Source organism: Rana temporaria, chromosome 3, assembly GCF_905171775.1.
Source record: "Rana temporaria chromosome 3, aRanTem1.1, whole genome shotgun sequence".
NCBI classification, from domain to species: domain Eukaryota; kingdom Metazoa; phylum Chordata; class Amphibia; order Anura; family Ranidae; genus Rana; species Rana temporaria.
The window spans coordinates 436,871,409-436,890,661 of NC_053491.1; the positions used below are offsets into that span (position 1 = coordinate 436,871,409).

At 42.1% G+C, this 19,253-nt stretch overlaps 1 protein-coding gene across 3 annotated transcripts in view; it reads right to left on the reverse strand.

Annotated features, from left to right (window-relative positions):
* Positions 1 to 5,599: 5,599 nt before the first annotated feature.
* S1PR2 (sphingosine-1-phosphate receptor 2) overlaps positions 5,600 to 19,253 on the reverse strand; it is a 101,816-nt gene continuing 88,162 nt past the window's right edge. For all 3 annotated transcript variants that reach the window (XM_040346402.1, XM_040346400.1, XM_040346401.1), the window contains 2 exons: positions 11,894 to 11,992; positions 5,600 to 7,415 (listed from right to left, as the gene is read on the reverse strand). In XM_040346402.1, the coding sequence (XP_040202336.1) occupies positions 6,263 to 7,351 (1,089 nt within the window). In that variant the 5' untranslated portion in view covers positions 7,352 to 7,415; positions 11,894 to 11,992 and the 3' untranslated portion in view covers positions 5,600 to 6,262. The remainder of the gene's footprint in view (positions 7,416 to 11,893; positions 11,993 to 19,253) is intronic.

Genomic DNA, 19,253 nt, shown 5'->3' on the forward strand with positions numbered 1-19,253 from the left:
ACTCTTTTACCAAGACTATTAGGTTAATATTCATAAGGTTGGTTTAATTTAATCCTATTTTGCTGCCAGGAAAACTTTTTTTCTGTAAGTCGAAAATGAAAGTTATCTTACATTACCTGTCAAACTGCATGAAAAATTACTTATGGTGTGTGTGAGACTGAAGAATCTGAATGTTTTTGCTGTGGGCTAGTTGGGTCACTGCACACATATCCCTATGTCTGTATCAAAGTTAACTGACTAGAGGCTGTCTGAACTTGTCATTGTTGTACTATCTGGACCTGTCCTTCACTTAAAGGAAGCATTCAAAAATATCAGTGTACACTACTTGCTTTTTAAATTTGAAACAAATTGCTACCTCTGTAAATATAGGGTCAACACTTTGAAATACACTAACCCAATAAATTATGGTAAAGAGTTGATGATTGACATTACTACCCAACAGCTGTCTCAGTTTTGGTGAGATTGGATGTAGCATTTCCTATAGAGCTGGGAACGGGGTTTGGGTGGAACAGAGTTCACTTGATGCAACATGTGAAAATTTAGAAATACATGCACAGGAACTAAAATCCCCGACCAAACATAAATAGAAGACCATCAGAACTCAGCGGACAGTCTCCGACTTCCAGGGAGATGTTGGTGCAGCTGATTGGTCTCCTGCAGGTTACTAAGACTGGACCTTTCAAGCAGGAAGGGTGTGAAGATAATTGTGATCTATAGTGTACATACACATCTCCTTATGCTACACTTTGGGAGTTCCCAAATGTCATGGGGTGCTTCTCCTTTAAAGCTGAAATCCAGGCAAAAAGAATATCACAAATTTAAGCAGTTATGTATTCAATTAACCACTTGAGCTCCAGAAGGTTTTACCCCTTTCCTGACAAGGTTATGTTTAGCTATACGGCACTGCGTTATTTTAAATGACAATTGTGCGGTTGTGCGACACTGTACCCAAATAAAATGTTTGTCCGTTTTTTCACACAAATAGAGCTTTCTTTTGCGTTTTTTTTTTTTTTTTTGCACTATAAAAATAAAAAGACTGACAATTTTGAAAAAAAAAAACAATATTTTTTTAATTTCTATTATAAAACATATCCTATAAAAAAATGTAAAAAAATTGAATTTCTTCATTAATTTAGGCCAATATGTATTCTGCTAAAAACTTTTGGTAAAACAAAACCCAATAAGCGTACATCGATTGGTTTGCGCAAATGTTAGGCCTCGTATACACGATCAGTCCATCCGATGAGAACGGTCTGAAGGACCGTTGTCATAGGTTAACTGATGAAGCTGACTGATGGGCCGTCGCGCCTACACACCATAGGTTAAATAACCGATCGTGACAGAACACAGTGACGTAAAACACAACGACGTGCTGAAAAAAACAAAGTTCAATGCTTCCAAGCATGCGTCGACTTGATTCTGAGAATGCGTGGATTTTTAACCGATGGTTGTGCCTACTAACGATCGGTTTTGACCTATCGGTTAGGAATCCATCGGTTAAATTTAAAGCAAGTTGGCTTTCTTTTAACCTATGAATAAATAACCTATGGGGCCCACACACGATCGGTTTGGACTGATAAAAACGGTCCATCAGACCGTTGTCCTCTGGTTAACCTATCGTGTGTACGAGGCCTTATAGCGTCTACAAACTATGGGATTTTTTTGTTTATATATTTTTATGTTTTTACTAGTAATGGTGGCAATCAGCGATTGCGATATTGCGGCGGACAAATTGGACACCTAACTGACATATTTTGGGGACCAGTGACACTAATACAGTGATCAGTGCTAAAAAAATATGCACTGTCCCTGTACTAATGACACCGACAGGAAAGGGGTTAACATCAAGGGCGATTAAAGGGTTAACTGTGCCTAGGTTGTGCTTACTCACTGTGGGGGAGGTTATTTGACTAGGGGAAGGCAAAGATCCATATCCCTGCTTATCAGAAACACAGGATTAGTGCCTACCCTTCTGACAGAACGACAATCTGCCTTGTTTACAATGGCAGATAGTTGTTCTGCCTGTTTAAATGGCTGGTGCGGGCGGACATCGAGCAGGAGCGGGTTGCTGGTGGAGCTCACGAGCGCCCCAGGCCCTGAAGTATCAGATCGTGTACTAGATAGGTGATCTGGTGCAGAGCGGCCGCCTTGCCACAGTAAATATACAGTGGGCTTGCAAGTGGTTAAAGCATCATGAAATATATTTTTAAATACAACTAATAAAAGGACCTGAATCTGTCTTTATATCAGCCTATTCTGTTTCCCTATACAGCAGCACCCAGGCTGGGAGAAGGTGAGCCAGTGCTAGAAATCCATACCACCCAACATTTTGAGATGGTAATGAGGGACACCTACTAGCAAACGTATGTAGGCATAGGTCATGCCCCCTGTCACACCCCCTTAAAGGGGAAATAACCCCCCAAAAAAGGTTAATTAAATCCACAAGTGCTTTATTTACTGTTACCGTTCCTTTCTATTGGCTTTTAAAATTGAAAAATGGAGCAATTTAGAATTTGGATAAAAGGTTTAGCACCGTGAAACACTTTTTGAAAAATTAAAAAGTGCATTTTATACTTATCTATATAGATCAAACCAAAATGAGGGACAAATGAGGGGGAAAGAGGGACAGAGGGACAGAGGTACATTTCTCCAAATCAGGGACAGTTGGGAGCTATGGGAATCAATCAGGTGTGCTGCTTGCAAAAGTCTAGACAGGGAATATGCTGAAGAAAGGAGAGCAGAGGTTAACCTGCTGCTCCTTCCTATCTCACCAACATGGCTGTGTTATCTGGCAGGGCTTTTTAAATCTCAGGACCAGATGGACAAAAATAAAACCCTTCAGAAACTAAAATAGCTTCCTTATATGTATGTCAAATATGTGCTATCTGCCTGGAGTTCAGCTTTAAATTCCTGGATTGCGTATTATTTCCGCAAGTAAGACAAAGCACTTTGAGAGGTCTCCTTATTTTCCTTCTTTAAAAACAAGGCTTCAGAGTGAATATCAGTATTCATAATAATTCATGATAATTCTGTTGTTTTAGGCTTGTTGACACTTCGAGGCTTGCAGGTCCACTTCCTGCTGAGACAAAAACATTCCCACAGGAAGTCCAAGCGAGCATGGGTCTGTTTTATGTCTCTCCATAAAAAACAGGCTTACATTTTAATTATCATCACAAAACTAAGTGAAAATCATCTGGGTTTTAACATTCTCTGCTTTTTGGAGCCCTTACGCTGATGGGTTTTTTCCTGGCCAATGTAAACAATTTTAATACCTTGGGTGGATAACAGTGTACATGCTGAAGTGATCATAAGAAATGAGCTCTTGAAAAAAACATTGTGAGAACCGTTTGCCCCGCAATACATGATGTGACATTTTCGAGTGATGGAACATGCCTGATTACTGCAGTTATATTTTACTCCTGGTAAGTATACATTGGTAGCGCCCTAGCCGGGGGTTTGTTTGACTGTAATAATAGCAAAAATCTTAGAATTATGATGCCATACATGTTCAAATTCAGTGCAGGAAGAGGTTGTTTCTCTGCTAATTTGCCCATGTAATGTCTGTCTTGACTTTCAAGGTTTAGATATCTCTTAAAATAAAAAATGCAGGGATGGTAGGTGCAATACCTTGTGAACTGCATTGACATATGTATGCCCTGCGGAGACAAAATCTGGATACTCAAACTGTAATGCCGCATACACACGATCGGACATTCCGACAACAAAACTGTGGATAATTTTCAAACTTGTCTTGCATACACATGATCGCACAAATGTTATAAATGAGGGCTGGGCTACCTCCAGTCACCTGCCCCTTATCTATCCATCAGCAGTCATGTGCTCCTACTGTCCGACAACAATTGTGTGATGGACATGTTGGCTAAAAAAGTTCTGCTGTCTGTATGCAGAACAAGTTCACGGCCAACTCCCTTTGGACAAAAATCCACGGTTTTGTCCGATGTAAATCGGATTCTGTGTATGCTGTAGACAGCAAGGGCCTGGGTCAACATGCTTTAGGCTTGTGTCAATGGAAGCAGTTTGAAATGCCTCTGAGATTAAAAGTTCATTGACAGGTGCAACTGGCCTGCTGATAACCTTCCTCTGACCTGCTTTTCCATAGGCTTGTATAGGATTGCAAATCTAGTTTAAGCAGACAAAAGCCTATTAACATAGGCCTCAATATTTATTTTTGAGAAAGGCACGTTTGGTATTTCAAATGTTAGTTATTGAGACAGGTTGTATGAGATACGTAGCTTCACACCCTAAAAGATTGAGGGTTCTTTGTTCCTCTGTCAGGATGCTAACTTGAATATTTATTCCCACCTAAAATTTGCTAGGAGATCATGTTTAATGTGACAAACACATGCTACATTGATGTCTGCCAGCAAGTGGTTGGAAGTACTGGTGGGCACAGGGACACAATTGTCCCTGCTCTTTGTGTTCTTAACAAACTCTGTTGGCCGCAAAGATCGTAAGCATTTCCCTTGCACTAGCCATGGACATATAAAGCCCTGTACACACGCTTGGTTTTCTCGGTGGTAAAAAGTCAGCCGAGATAACCGAGGGGAAAGCCGAGAACCCGGCAGGAAAACTGTCATGGAGCTTTGGCCGGTGTATTGTCACATTCCGCTCCTCATCACAGATTGCTCCGGAAGTGACGTTCTGTCGGTGCCATCTTGCTACACCCCACACCATTGCACAGTAATGATAGAGTGTGAAGGGGCAAGCGGACATCTTGTTACACCCACCGAAGTTTTAGATTTCACAGTTATTTTCAACACAAAACGGAGCTTATATGCTTAAATACAGTGTTTGGAAATCCGACGGATTGTTTACATGTGAAATGTGAAAATCAGAGGTGTTCTGTCACATTAGCAACCATGGAAGGTCAGCAGGTTTGCTTCGGCTTTTAAAATTTAACATTTGAAGAGTCCGTCGGATTTCCAAATACTGTATTTAAGCATATAAGCTCCGTTTTGTGTTGAAAATAAGTCTCAAATCTAAAACTCCAGTGGGTGTAACAAGATGTCCGCTTGCCCCCTTCTCACTCTAACATTACCGTGCAGGAGTGTGGGGTGTAGCAAGATGGCGGCGACAAAACGTCACTTCCGGAGCATTCTGTGATAGGGAGCGGAATGTGATACTACACCGGGAATCCCGGCCGTCGTCTGTGTGTATGCTCCATCGGCACTGCCTCGCAGTGTTTCCCATAGGTAAGTAGTAGATCTGGCGGAAAAAAACGCTGGGAATCCTGACGGGAAAATAGAGAGCATGTTGGGAAAACTGCAAGGAAGCATACACATGTCCGGTTTTCCCGGCCAAAATCTCTCCTGGCAGTTTTCCTGCCAGGAAAACCGGTTGTGTGTACGAGGCTTAAGAACATACCTGTACAAAGCTTAATGTGCCATATAGTACATGATTCCTAACAAAGCCAGGAAGAAGGTCCTTCCACTTTTTTAGAACTGAGTCCATCATCATTTTGGTGGCTTTTTATATTGGCTCTTGGGATTTATCCAGCCCTGTCGTAAGTGCAGTATGTTATCAGCCAGAATCACTGTTTCTATAAATACCCAAAAAGTGCTTCTTGACAAGAACAGCATACAATTGATACAAATTTACTCTCTTCTCTTGTGGAAGAAAACAGTACATATTACCTATTGCATTTATGTGCCAGAAATACTGTTCCGTAGTCTTCTATACAGAAATCAAATGAGAAAAATTTACAATTTAACATTAACAGCTTGTGGGCTTCTGCAATTTTTTGCAACCTTCATAATAACAGGATTGCCTTCCTGTGTGGCACTTTATACTACAATATAAATTCATGATACTAAATGTCTTTTAACTTAAATCATTTAGGGAGTGTTGAGTCCTTTTTTTTCTACCACATACAGAATAATTACTTTTATATCCTCTAAATAAAGTGCCTATAGGGACTTCACAATACTTACATAATTTTCACATTAAGCCTTCTGTCATACTGGATTGTTCTGTAATGTATACAAAAGTAAACCAGAGTGCTGAATACTTTTGAGAACTTTCCCTTTACAGGACATAGCCCTCAAATCTGGCAGGTTAACAGGGTTAAGCCAGAAATATGAGGAAATGTAATTAGACAACATAGAAATACCTTCCTGGCCAACTACTTTCTGATGGGTACCTAAGTCCAGACACCACATTTGTGGTCGTCATGTCATTTGAACCAACCCGCCATCAGAATGTTGAGGTGTTTATATTCAGAAACCCCGGAACGACAACTTTCTCACACAAATGTATTGCAGTCCTTTATAATAGGTGAAGTGGGAAAATAGTGTTTTTGTGTGCAGCGTTCCAGGGAGCTAGAACTACGTATATGTAGCATACACCTGTCGGGAGTCTTTTTCCTGCGCAAACAGCTCCAGCAACAAAGAACCCTCAGAAACTCTCTTCTCATTTCTTTGCTCCTCAAAGTGTAAATTATAGGGTTCAGTGCCGAATTCAAGGTGGCCAACCCAAAAAAGTAGTCAGCTTTGTAAAGAATGCTGCAGGATTTCCTTTTGCATGACACGTCCATGAGGAGAATAGTGAAGGCAGGTAGCCAGCAGATAATAAAGACTCCAAGAACTATTGTAACTGTTTTTAGGAGGGCAAGAGTCTGTGGTGCTGCTATCTCAGCATGGCTGGATTTAACCACGCAATATATACGGACATAAAATATAACAATGGATAAAAGTATGGCGGTGAAGATAGTTACTACAAACAGAATGTACTTTTTGGCATATAAAGGAAAAACAAAGGAGCACTCATCCAAGTTTCCAATACAGTTCCAGCCAATAATAGGTAAGCCACCAATTACCATTGAGATAACCCAGCAAGCTCCAATCAAGAGGATCATCCTGCAGTTCCTGTCGCTGCTGTAGACCTTGACCTTTGTGATGGCCACATGTCTCTCAATAGCAATGGCTAACAGACTAAAGACAGATGCAGCCAGGGTTGTGAAAGCCGTGCCCTCGCGGATGAACCATGATACAGGAGTCAAGGTGAAGGTCATTTTGCCAGAAAGCAAGATGTTGGCAATGTAGGCGCATCCCGTAAGGAGGTCCGAAAATGCCAGATTTCCAATAAAGAAGAACATGGCAGAGTGGAACTTCTTGTTGCGCAATACGGCAATGAGGACAAGAATATTCTCCAGAATAATGATGCAGCAAATGATGATAAATATGATGGAGATTGCTGAACGGGAAGGGTTGTCCTTATGTAGCCCCTTGGTGTAGTTATAATGTTCCAAAATCTTGGATACATTCAAGTACTGTTGATATATGCTCATCTTGGCAGTTGTGTTAAGCTTGGTGTATGGAATTACACACTGCATGGATCAGTGTTGAGCCATAAAAGAAACATTTAGTCCATTCTACGCTGAAACGTTTTTGGAGGGTCTGGAATAAAAAATATAAAGGAAAAGAGTTAGCAGGGTGACAGAGAAACAATTGCAAACTGGTTATACAGGACTGTATACTAATAAGAGGAACACCTGCATTGACTGTTTCTGGTAATCATCTATAAAATGCAAATTTGTAATGTATTGTGTCATTGCGTTGCCTTGCCTGGCGCATGTGCGCTGGATTGTTTGGTCACCATCATCACCCTGGTGTTCTTTCGATTTGTGGTGTGCTTGGTAAGGCTTGGGGGGGGGGTTGTCTTTCCCTTCCCCTTTCCATCACATGACATTTAGGCGGTTTGTTCACTGACCAGTGGCGGTTTGTCCATAGAGGGTGCTGGAGCGCCGCCCCCTCTGGCTCTCACACAGCCAGTGAAATACATAGATTCATGCATTGCATGAATCTATGTATTTTCGCCGCTGCCGCCAACTATTCAGATGGCCGTATGCTAAGCGCCGGCCATCTGAATAACGGCAGCTGGTTGGCTGTGTGGAAGTGCCTATCAGAGCCAGCGGTCAGGCTGTAGTCGGCTTCCTGAATGCTTATCCTCGGGACGTACCGGCTTTGCGTTCCTTGGATAAGACTGACAGGCGTCTCAGCCAATCAGGTTCACCGGTTCTGGTTACCGGTAACCTGATTGGCTGAAGCGTCATCGAGGGCGGGAGAAGACATCGAGGGACGGTAGAAGCACAGCTGACCCCAGAAAGGTAAGTGCCAGGCGGGGGGGGGGGGGGCATTTTACAGGTCACAGTGGCAGCATTTTACTGAGCACAGTGGCGACAATTGCGGAGCACAGTGGCTACAATTGCTGGACACAGTGGTAACAATTGATGACACATACAGGTCACAGTGGCAGCATTTTACTGGGCACAGTGGCGACAATTGCAGGGCACAGTGGCGACAATTGCGGGGCACAGTGGCTACAATTGATAGGCACAGTGGTAACAATTGATGGCACAGTGATAACAATTGATGGCACAGTGGTAACAATTGATGGGCACAGTGGTAACAATTGATGGCACAGTGGCGACAATTAATGGGCACAGTGGTGACAATTGATGGCACAGTGGTGACAATTGATGGCACAGTGGTGACAATTGATGGCATGGCATAGTGGTGACAATTGATGGCACAGTGGCTGTGTTTGATGGCATGGCACAGTGACTGCGTTTAATGGCATGGCACAGTGGTGACAATTGATGGCACAGTGGCTGCGTTTGATGGCATGGCACAGTGGTGACAATTGATGGCACAGTGACTGCGTTTGATGGCATGGCATAGCGACTGCATTTGATGGCATGGCACAGTGGTTGCGTTTGATGGCATGGCACAGTGGCTGCGTTTGATGGCATGGCACAGTGTTGACAATTATTGGCACAGTGGCTGCATTTGATGGGCACAGTGGGGCTGTTTTTTTTATTTTTTTTTCGTTTGCGCCTACCTAAAAATGTTGAGCACCAGCCGCCACTGCCACTGACAGGTGCACATATATATATATGGGGTCTTTCTTTTCCCCCCTGTTTTCTTTGGCCTTGCTCAAAGCTGTTAACACCCTGGCTAGATGTGATTCCATGGCCAAAGAAAACGTCCTTTACTTCTTTTTATACTCCTTTTCTTTTTCTTGGGGGCTCCTACTAGTGTAGGCCTCCTCTTTACTTTCTGGGAATTCTTTTTAGTGCATTGCCGTTTGACCCCTCTGAGGAGCTCATCTATGTTTTTTACTTATTTGCCCCACTTTTAGACTCCACTCGCCCACTTTCACCATTGGCAAAAAAAACAAAAAACATATTTGCTCATCTTTTTAGCCCTTTTATTAGCTTTATCTTATGTTTTTCTTTCAGTCTTCCCTCCTATGATTAATACTTTGGCTCTCTCCACCGTGTGTGGCCCACTTCCTGCCCATTCTACAGATTCTGGCAGAATGAGTCCCTTGCTGTCTCTGTAGTACACTTCATTGTTCCTTACCAGGAAAGTACTTGAGATTTTAAAGTTTTTTAGAGCTGTTATTTTGTTGGGTGAGTTATGTCTTTGCTGGTTTGGCTATTTTTGCTGAAGGAACCTTTTTGGATATTTAATTGTAAAAATTTCAGTTCTCTTTCTGTCATATTGTTTTTTTTTAATTAATATAATTGCTGATATGGCCTCTCTACAGACACCCAATGAAACTTAATTTTCTCCTGAAGAAGTGAATTTTGTTTCAGGAAACGCGTTGAGTGTCAGGATACCAACTTTGATATGTATACATTGCAGTATGTAATTATTTACTATGTTCTGTTATGCTTCATTGCATCTTCCTCATGGTTTTAACTTTTGTATGTGAATGCAAATCAACATTTGTATATATAACTGTTGATTTGTTGGTGTTTGGTGCAGCTTTTCAAAAGTCCCATGGGAAATTTCTTTGGTTAGGAGATGTCATTTTTGGGGACTGAGCCGCACCCAGGGCCTTATTTCTCTATGTATTAGTGATTACTCTCAGTGATATAGCCCTGTAAAGCCTCCTACATAAGGACAGAGCCTGCCATAAAGCCATGACACAGGTTCTAAACCTTCCGTCCTCTACTAGACAAACTGTATTACTCCCTGTATCCACATTGGGGGAATTCCCCCCATTTCATGTTTTGTCTGACACCAGTCTTACAGACAGGAAGTGGGGACATTTTCCCTTACTTTCTGTTCACTCTGATGACCGTCAGCTAGACAGGAAATAAGGTAATGTCTCTCAAATGGTGACACAACAATCTTTTGACTAGGCTTTAGCCCAGAGGTCATTGACACCCAAATGCCAGCGCACACCAAATTCATCCCGGTACCGTTTTTTAGAGCGGGCGGTTGGCTTTCCAGGGATAACAACCGATCCCTCCATAAAGAGTACCTGTCACCACCTATTACTGTCAGAAGGGATGTTTACATTCCATGAGAAAGCAATAAAAGTGATCAACATTTTTAAAATACAATGTAAAAAAAATAAAGAAAATATAAGAAAAAATAAAATACAATTTTAAAGTGCCCCCGTCCCTGTGAGCTCGCACAGCAAAGAAAACACATACGGAAGTCACGCCGCATATGTAAACGGTGTTCAAATCACACATGTGAGGTATAGCCATGATTGTCAGAGCGAGAGCAATAATTCTAGCCCTAGACCTCCTCTGTAACTCTAACCTGGTAATTTTTTTTTAAAGCGTCTCCTATGGAGATTTTTAGGTACCGTAGTTTGTTGCCATTCCACGAGTGTGCGCAATTTTAAAGCGTGACATGTTTGGTATCTATTTACTCGGCGTAACATCCTCTTTCACATTATACAAAACAATTGGGCTAACTTTACTGTTTGGTTTTTTTAAATTCATGAAAGTGTCTTTTAACCCAAAAAGAACGTTGCACAAATACTGTGCGACATAAAATATTGCAACAATCGCCATTTTATTCTCTAGATTCTCTGCTAGTATATATATATATATATATATATATATATATATATATAGGGCCGGATTCAGATACGAGATACGACGGCGTATCTCCAGATACGCCGTCGTATCTCTGAGTGCGGGCCGGCGTACCTATGCGCCTGATTCAGAGAATCAGTTACGCATAGATTTTCCTAAGATCCGACCGGCGTAAGTGTCTTACACCGTCGTATCTTAGGCTGCATATTTACGCTGGCCGCTAGGTGGTGCTTCCGTATAGTTACGCGAGGAATATGCTAATTAGGTATTTACGCCGATTCAAAAACGTTTTTTTACGTCGTTTACGTTAGGCTTTTTCCGGCGTAAAATTACCCCTACGATATGAGGCGTAGCTAATGTTAAGTATGGACGTCGTTCCCGCGCCGAGTTTTGAAAATTTTACGTCATTTGCGTAAGTCGTTCGCGAATAGGGCTTTGCATAAGTTACGTTCACGTCGAAACCAATGAGGCTTTGCGGCGTAATTTCGAGCATGCGCACTGGGATTCTTTCACGAACGGCGCATACGCTGTTCACAAAAAACATAAAATAAGCGGGGTCAAGTGAAATTTAAATAAAACACGCCCACAACATCCCCATTTGAATTAGGCGGGCTTACGCCAGCCCACATACGTTACGCCACCGTAACTTAGGGCGCAAGTTCTTTCTGAATACGGAACTTGCGCCCAAATTTACGGCGGCGTAACGTATCTGATATACGTTACGCCGGCACATAGATAGACCATTCTATCTGAATCCAGCCCATAATGTTTGGGGGTAAACATCAAATGTCAGAAATAGGCTTAGGCATGAAAGGGCATACAATTCTAAACTGTTTCCCAAAAATGTAACTCTTTCATCAGTAATTTCAAATCAGCTAATTTGATAATAAAAATGCATTAATGGAGAGTGTAAGTTAAATGGAGTTTGATGTAGTAAGAAGCTATACCTATATGTCCCATATAAAGAACTCACACTCACAAATACTCCTCTCACTATTAGCTATGACAGTACATTGGCTTGCACTGACTTACCTGTCATCTGTCTGCCTCCAAGGTGCGATGTGATGAGGTCTTGAGTAGGCTGCCGCCTTTCTACTGTATGTGGGTGAGCGAAATATCAGCCCCCGCTACCTGCAAAGTGGAAACAGACATTTAATCAGACGACAGCTACGGGGACTTCCTATTCTTTGGATACATGGTACACTTCATTGCACTTTCTGGTAAAACCCCACACTCCGTCATAATCATAAACAGCTGTCACCACACACGTACAGTAGATTAGAACTTTTTAACAGTTCATGTAGGACATGTGTTTTATTTTTCTCTCGTTTTTATGATAAGCTCTGATCATACATCTCTGTGGGATAAGGCTTTCAACAGAAGAGAAAACTGTTCCTAATACACATGAAGTATATATATAAGTGGTGTAATGATCTCTGACTCTCGGGCAGCTGGCAAACATCTTACACATTCGTTGCCAACCATAATGACAGGACTCGGTGCCCTGTTTGGGAATGACTCATAGGTACCAGCTTTGACAGCGTTGATCTTCAATGCTAAAGAATGCCTTATAACAGAGATGACAACAGTGACTCAGTGATTTTTGTCAGTGCAATAGGTTACAATTACAAGTTCTTACAATGTATGTAAGGGTAAAAAAATATTTTATATACAGTACAGACCAAAAGTTTGGACACACCTTCTCAACCAAAGAGTTTTCTTTATTTTCATGACTATGAAAATTGTAGATTCACACTGAAGGCATCAAAACTATGAATTAACACATGTGGAATTATACATAACAAAAAAGTGTGAAACAACTGAAAATATATTTCATATTCTAGGTTCTTCAAAGTAGCCACCTTTTGCAGCAAACACATCTCTAGAACTGTTAGGCCTCGTACACACGGACGGACTGTCTGATGAAACCGGTCCGCCGGACCGTTTTCATCGGACATGTCCGCATTAGAGATTTCTGTCTGATGGTTCTACACACCATCAAACAGAAATCTGCGCGGACACGATACGCGGTGACGTGGCCGCGCCGTCGCCGCAATGATGACGCGGCGACGTGCGCGGCCCTGCAAGGTCAATGCTTCCACGCATGTGTCGAATCACTTTGACGCATGCGAGGGCTTTCGGCCGAGCGGACATGTCCGGTGAGTCTGTACAGACGACTGAACATGTCCGACGGACAGGCTTCCAGCGGACATGTTTCTTAGCATGCTAAGAAACATTTGTCCGCTGGAAACCTGTCCGATCCGCCGGAAAATTGTCTGGTCGGACGTACAGACGACCGAACATGTCCGCTGAAACTGGTCTGCGGATCAGTTTCAGCAGACATGTTCGGTCGTGTGTACGGGGCCTTAAGAGGAGACTGTGTGAATCAGGCCTTCATGGTGGAATATCTGCTAGGAAATCACTGCTAAAGAAAGGCAACAAGCAGAAGAGACTTGTTTGGGGTAAAGAACACAATGAATGGACATTAGACCAGTGGAAATCTGTGCTTTGGTCTGATGAGTCCAAACTTGAGATCTTTGGTTCCAACCCCAGTGTCTTTGTGCGACGCAGAAAAGGTGAACGGATGGACTCTACATGCCGGGTTCCCACCGTGAAGCATGGAGGAGGAGGTGTGATGGTGTGGGGGTGCTTTGCTGGTGACACTGTTGGGGATTTATTCAAAATTGAAGGCATACTGAACCAGCATGGCTACCACAGCATCTTGCAGCGGCATGCTATTCCATCCGGTTTGCGTTTAGTTGGACCATCATTTATTTTTCAACAGTACAATGACCCCAAACACACCTCCAGGCTGTGTAAGGGCTATTTGATCAAGAAGGAGAGTGATGGGGTGCTGCGCCAGGTGACTACCTCTTGTAGGCTCATCAAGAGAATGCCAAGAGTGTGCCAAGCAGTAATCAAAGCAAAAGGTGGCTACTTTGAAGAACCTAGAATATGAAATATATTTTCAGTTGTTTCACACTTTTTTGTTATGTATAATTCCACATGTGTTAATTCATAGTTTTGAAGCCTTCAGTGTGAATCTACAATTTCCATAGTTATGAAAATAAAGAAAACTCTTTGAATGAGAAGGTGTGTCCAAACTTTTGGTCTGTACTGTATATATTTACAGAATTCTCTGATTGGACAATGTGGAAAGAGCAACATAATAGGGTTGATTTACCAAAACTTGACTGTGAAAAATCTGGTGCAGCTCTGCATAGAAACCAATCAGCTTCTGGTTCTGTTTTGTAAAAGCTTAATTGAGCATGTAAACCTCAAACCTCAACCCCAATTATTGCAATGCATTCTCTGATTGGACGATGTGGAAAAAGTGTCATCACTGCATAAAGATCCCAATACACAAGGGGTTGACAGTCTGGGCAAGGCATCGAGCAGTGTTTTCCAAACTGCAGCCCGTGGGCCAGCCCTTTGCTTGCCATTACCAAGCCCTTGGGGAACTATATTTTTCATTGATGGAGGGCATTATTTCCCCTACTGACACCAACAATGTAGCATCATTCTTTCCTTTGACACCAACAGTGGGGCACTATTGACCCCAGTGATGGAGCTCTATTCCTCCCAGTGACACCAACTATGGGGCATATTTTCTTCCACTGATAGAAAGGTTGGAACACTATACCTCCCACTGACACCAAAGATAAGGCACTAAAACTCTGCACTAACACCCAATGACGGGGGAATATTCCTCCCACTAACACGGCACTATTCCTCCCACTAACACCCAACGATGAGGCACTATTTCTCCCACTGACACCCAATGATGCGACATACTTGCTTCCATTGATAGAAAGGTTGGAACACTATGCCTCCCAACGACACCAACGATGGGGCACTTTAACTCTGCACTAACACCCAACGATGGGACACTATTCCTTCCAGTAAGACCCAATGATGAGGCACTATTGCTCCCACTGACACCCAACGATAGGGCATCATTTCATTCATTGATAGAAAGGTTGGAACACTATACCTCCCACCGACACCAAGGATGGGGCACTATTCCTCTTCACTAACACCCAATGATGGGGCACTATTCCTTCCATGATACCCGATGATCAGGCACTATTCCTCCCACTGACACCAACTATGGGGCACTATGCCTCCCGCTGACACCCAACGATTGGGCATACTTGCTTCCATTGATAGAAAGGTTGGAACACTATACCTCCCACCAACACCAAGGATGGGGCACTATTCCTCTTTACTAACACCCAATGATGGGGCACTATACCTCTCACTGATACCCGACGATCAGGCAATATTCCTCCCATTGACACCAACTACAGGGCACTAATCCTCCCACTGACACCCAACGGTGGGGCACTATTCCTTCCACTGACACCCAACGATGGGGCACTATTCCTCCCACTGACACCAACTATTGGGCACTATGCCTCCCACTGATACCCAAGAATCGGGCACTATGCCTCTGACTGACACCCAATGTTGGGGCACTATGCCTCTGACTGATTTTTCCCACTAATTCCAATGATGGGGGCCCTATTGCGCTTTCATTTTGTCTCCATATCAAAAAATGAAGAGGTTACTAAAGTTACAAAAATTCTGGTACGACAGAATACAAATTTGGAAGTGATGTATTGTATTCTCAGAGGAAAACTGTACTGATTAAACAAAAATTGTACGAAATTTTTTCACGTGTTTCCTTTTGGATAATTTCGAGTGAACTGTCGTGATCGGCTCTCAAAAGCTGTGTAGTAACGATTAGATTATCGTAGGATCGCTTTGAAAGTGGTTTAATATATATGTCTTTCATTTGTGCCCTAAATTGTTCACCTGGAATTACCTAGAATCACAAATAAATTCTAAGTAAGCCATATCAGGGATCTTTTATCATAAGTAGCATTCTTCAGTAAGGAATGTTTAGCTTATATTGTAAGTGATCTTGGTTTATGCACAGTTCTACATCCAGCAGAACAGCCTCCACATAAGATGACGGTTATACAGGAAAGGAATTTGCTAGATAATGGACAATGTACCACATTTTAGGGGTTGTGCGGGAAATAGCTCTTCTGATAATGTCTTGTTGTATATATTTTGCTTATGAACTATTTGCTATGTCGTCGTAAGCATGTGTCCTCTAAAGTTTCCTGTGAAAATACTCTTTTCATGCACAGGCTGCTTCCATATCAAAGGCGTCATCTTGTGGATGAATATTTTACATACTATGAGATAAGCTCATGTAGATAGGGGGATGTTGGGGGGAGGGGGGAGGTCTATCCTGTAGACATGTACATTCGTTTTCGTCAGAATTTCAGAGGTTTTCGCATTTGTTTTTACAAACGATAACGAACGTGCAGAATCCAAAATCCGAAAGATCCGACATAAAGAATGCTTTATTTTCTTTCATTGCGCCAACAGTTCGATATAGATAGAAGATTCGACATGACGGTGACAATAATGATCTGTGTCTATCGAACCTGCGGTTGAATGTGCCTAACCTAACTCTATTAGTCCAAGATTATTCGGTTCATGCCTCGTACACATTTACGGGATTTCCGGCAGAAAATCCAGAGGGGAAAGCCGAGAACCTGCTCGGTTCAGTCTTTCCCCTACACACGGCCGGTTTTCCCGACAGGAAAACTGCTATGGAGCTTTGGCCAGGAATCCCGGCCGTGTGTATGCTCCATTGCAGATTTTCCCATAGGAAAACTGCCAAAAACCGCCGGGCAAAAGTCCGCCGGATTTCCCAGCGGGGAAAAAGAGAACTGGTTCTCTTTTTTTGTCCAGCGGTTTTTGGGCAGTTTTCCTGTGGGAAAAACTGCGAGGAGAATACACACAGCCAAACTTCCTGGGCAAAAGCTCTCCTCATAGTTTTCCTGTCTGGAAAACTGATCGTGTGTACGAGGCTATAGAGAGAAAAGATTTGACATAGAGAGAACAAATTCGACATAGAGGGAAAAGATTCGACATTATAGAGACATGAAAATTCGACATAGAGAGAAAAGATTAGACATAGAGAGAAAAGAATCGACATAGAGAGAAAAGAGTCGACATAGAGAGAAAAGATTTGACATAGAAAGAAAAGATTCGACATAGAGAGAAAAGATTTGACATAGAGAGAAAAGATTCGACATAGAGAGAAAAGATTAGACATAGAGAGAAAAGAGTCGACATAGAGAGAAAAGATTCGACATAGAGAGAAAAGTGTCGACATAGAGAGAAAAGAGTCGACATAGAGAGAAAAGATTAGACATAGAGAGAAAAGAGTCGACATAGAGAGAAAAGTGTCGACATAGAGAGAAAAGAGTCGACATAGAGAGAAAAGTGTCGACATAGAGAGAAAAGATTCGACATAGAGAGAAAAGATTAGACATAGAGAGAAAAGAGTCGACATAGAGAGAAAAGATTCGACATAGAAAGAAAAGATTAGACATAGAGAGAAAAGATTAGACATAGAGAGAAAAGATTAGACATAGAGAGAAAAGAATCGACATTGAGAGAAAAGAATCGACATAGAGAGAAAAGAGTCGACATAGAGAGAAAAGATTAGACATAGAGAGAAAAGAATCGACATAAGAGAGAAAAGATTAGACATAGAGAGAAAAGAGTCGACATAGAGAGAAAAGTGTCGACATAGAGAGAAAAGATTCGACATAGAGAGAAAAGAGTCGACATAGAGAGAAAAGATTCGACATAGAGAGAAAAGAGTCGACATAGAGAGAAAAGAGTCGACATAGAGAGAAAAGAGTCGACATAGAGAGAAAAGAGTTGACATATAGAGAAAACAGTCGACATAGAGAGAAAAGATTTGACATAGAAAGAAAAGATTCGACATAGAGAGAAAAGATTCGACATAGAGAGAAAAGAGTCGACATAGAGAGAAAAGATTCGACATAGAGAGAAAAGAATCGACATAGAGAGAAAAGATTCGACATAGAGAGAAAAGATTAGACATAGAGAGAAAAGAGTCGACATAGAGAGAAAAGATTAGACATAGAGAGAAAAGAGTCGACATAGAGAGAAAAGATTCAACATTATAGAGACATGAAGATTCGAAAAGGCAGCTATAAACATACAATCGCCGCGAGCGGACATTTATAGTGAAATGCTTCGCCCATAGGCTATAGAAAAATTCTATTGTTAGTTGACTAGTAATAATAATTAATAAATATAATTATTACTAGTCATACAACATTAGTGAGATTTGCTACCTCTCATGTCATTGTGAGAAGAATGTCACCAGCCCATTAAGGATCTCCAGAGCAGGCCCAAAGATTTATTTGGCAATCGCATCATAGTTACAAAATTTTTATTTTTGAGCCTCGAAGGACCCCTTCATGAGGCATATGACCGGTTTCCAGCTGGTGGTCAATGCAGTGCCCATTTACATTTACAGCTACTTTCACGTTTGTGGTGGGAATGAGTGCTTGGATTCTTCATGTCATGGTGACCCTGTGTACAGCAGGGTTCAGTAAGGTGTCACCAGAACAGGAAGCGAGGGGCAATCACCCAATGGAACAGTGATAGGGTTGTATCCCCTCCCTACTCTTTTCTTTCTCTTGGTGACAAGACAGGAAGTGAGAGAAATGGTGTAATTTCATCATGGTAACCAAAAGTTTCTATAGACTTGAACTTGCTGAACTTGGACTGCAGATGACCTTTTATTTCTCAGGTTGTCACATGTATAATTTTGTAAATGCCTCAAGACTTTTTCAGTGTTCCCAGTGAGATCAGCCTTGAAACAGAGCAAAAATAAAAGTGTATATCCTGCCTCTTGTCATTGTTAGAGTTTTTTAGCTGTTCATTTTAGGCAGTAGCATACTTATCTTGCTATACAGTACTTGAGATCCACTGTGACAGAGACATAACTAGAACATCCAGGACCCCAATGCAAGAAACCATGAAGGGCCCCCTTGACTACTGGGGCCATTTCCAATGGTCCCAGGGGCCCTTTCCTTCAATTGAGGCACAAGGTCCTTCCCACTGATCCCAGGGCCCTTTACTCCCATTGTGGGTCCTATTGCGACTCAAGTGACAGCACTTCTTTTCCCTGACTTTGCTGGAGTTTGACTGCAATGTTAAAGTGTTACTAAACCCACAACAGTAAAATGAGTCTGTATATGCAGTAAAGCTTGCTTGTTATACTAGCTGCTGAACCTAAGGGGTTAATCCTTTGCATTGTGTAAAAAGGCTGTTTGATCCCGTCTTCTCTGATCATCCCCTTCTTTCACTGTTCCACTGTCCCCAATCTGTCTGCTGATAGAATAGAGCCTTGGAGGCACTCTGCACATGCTCAGTTTGGTGTGTATTGCTAGAGAGTTTTTTTTTCTCTTGGGACTGTGCATGTGATCAGCACAGGGCCAATCAGCACTGTCCAGACCGAGTGTCAGGGGTCATGCAGCCTCAT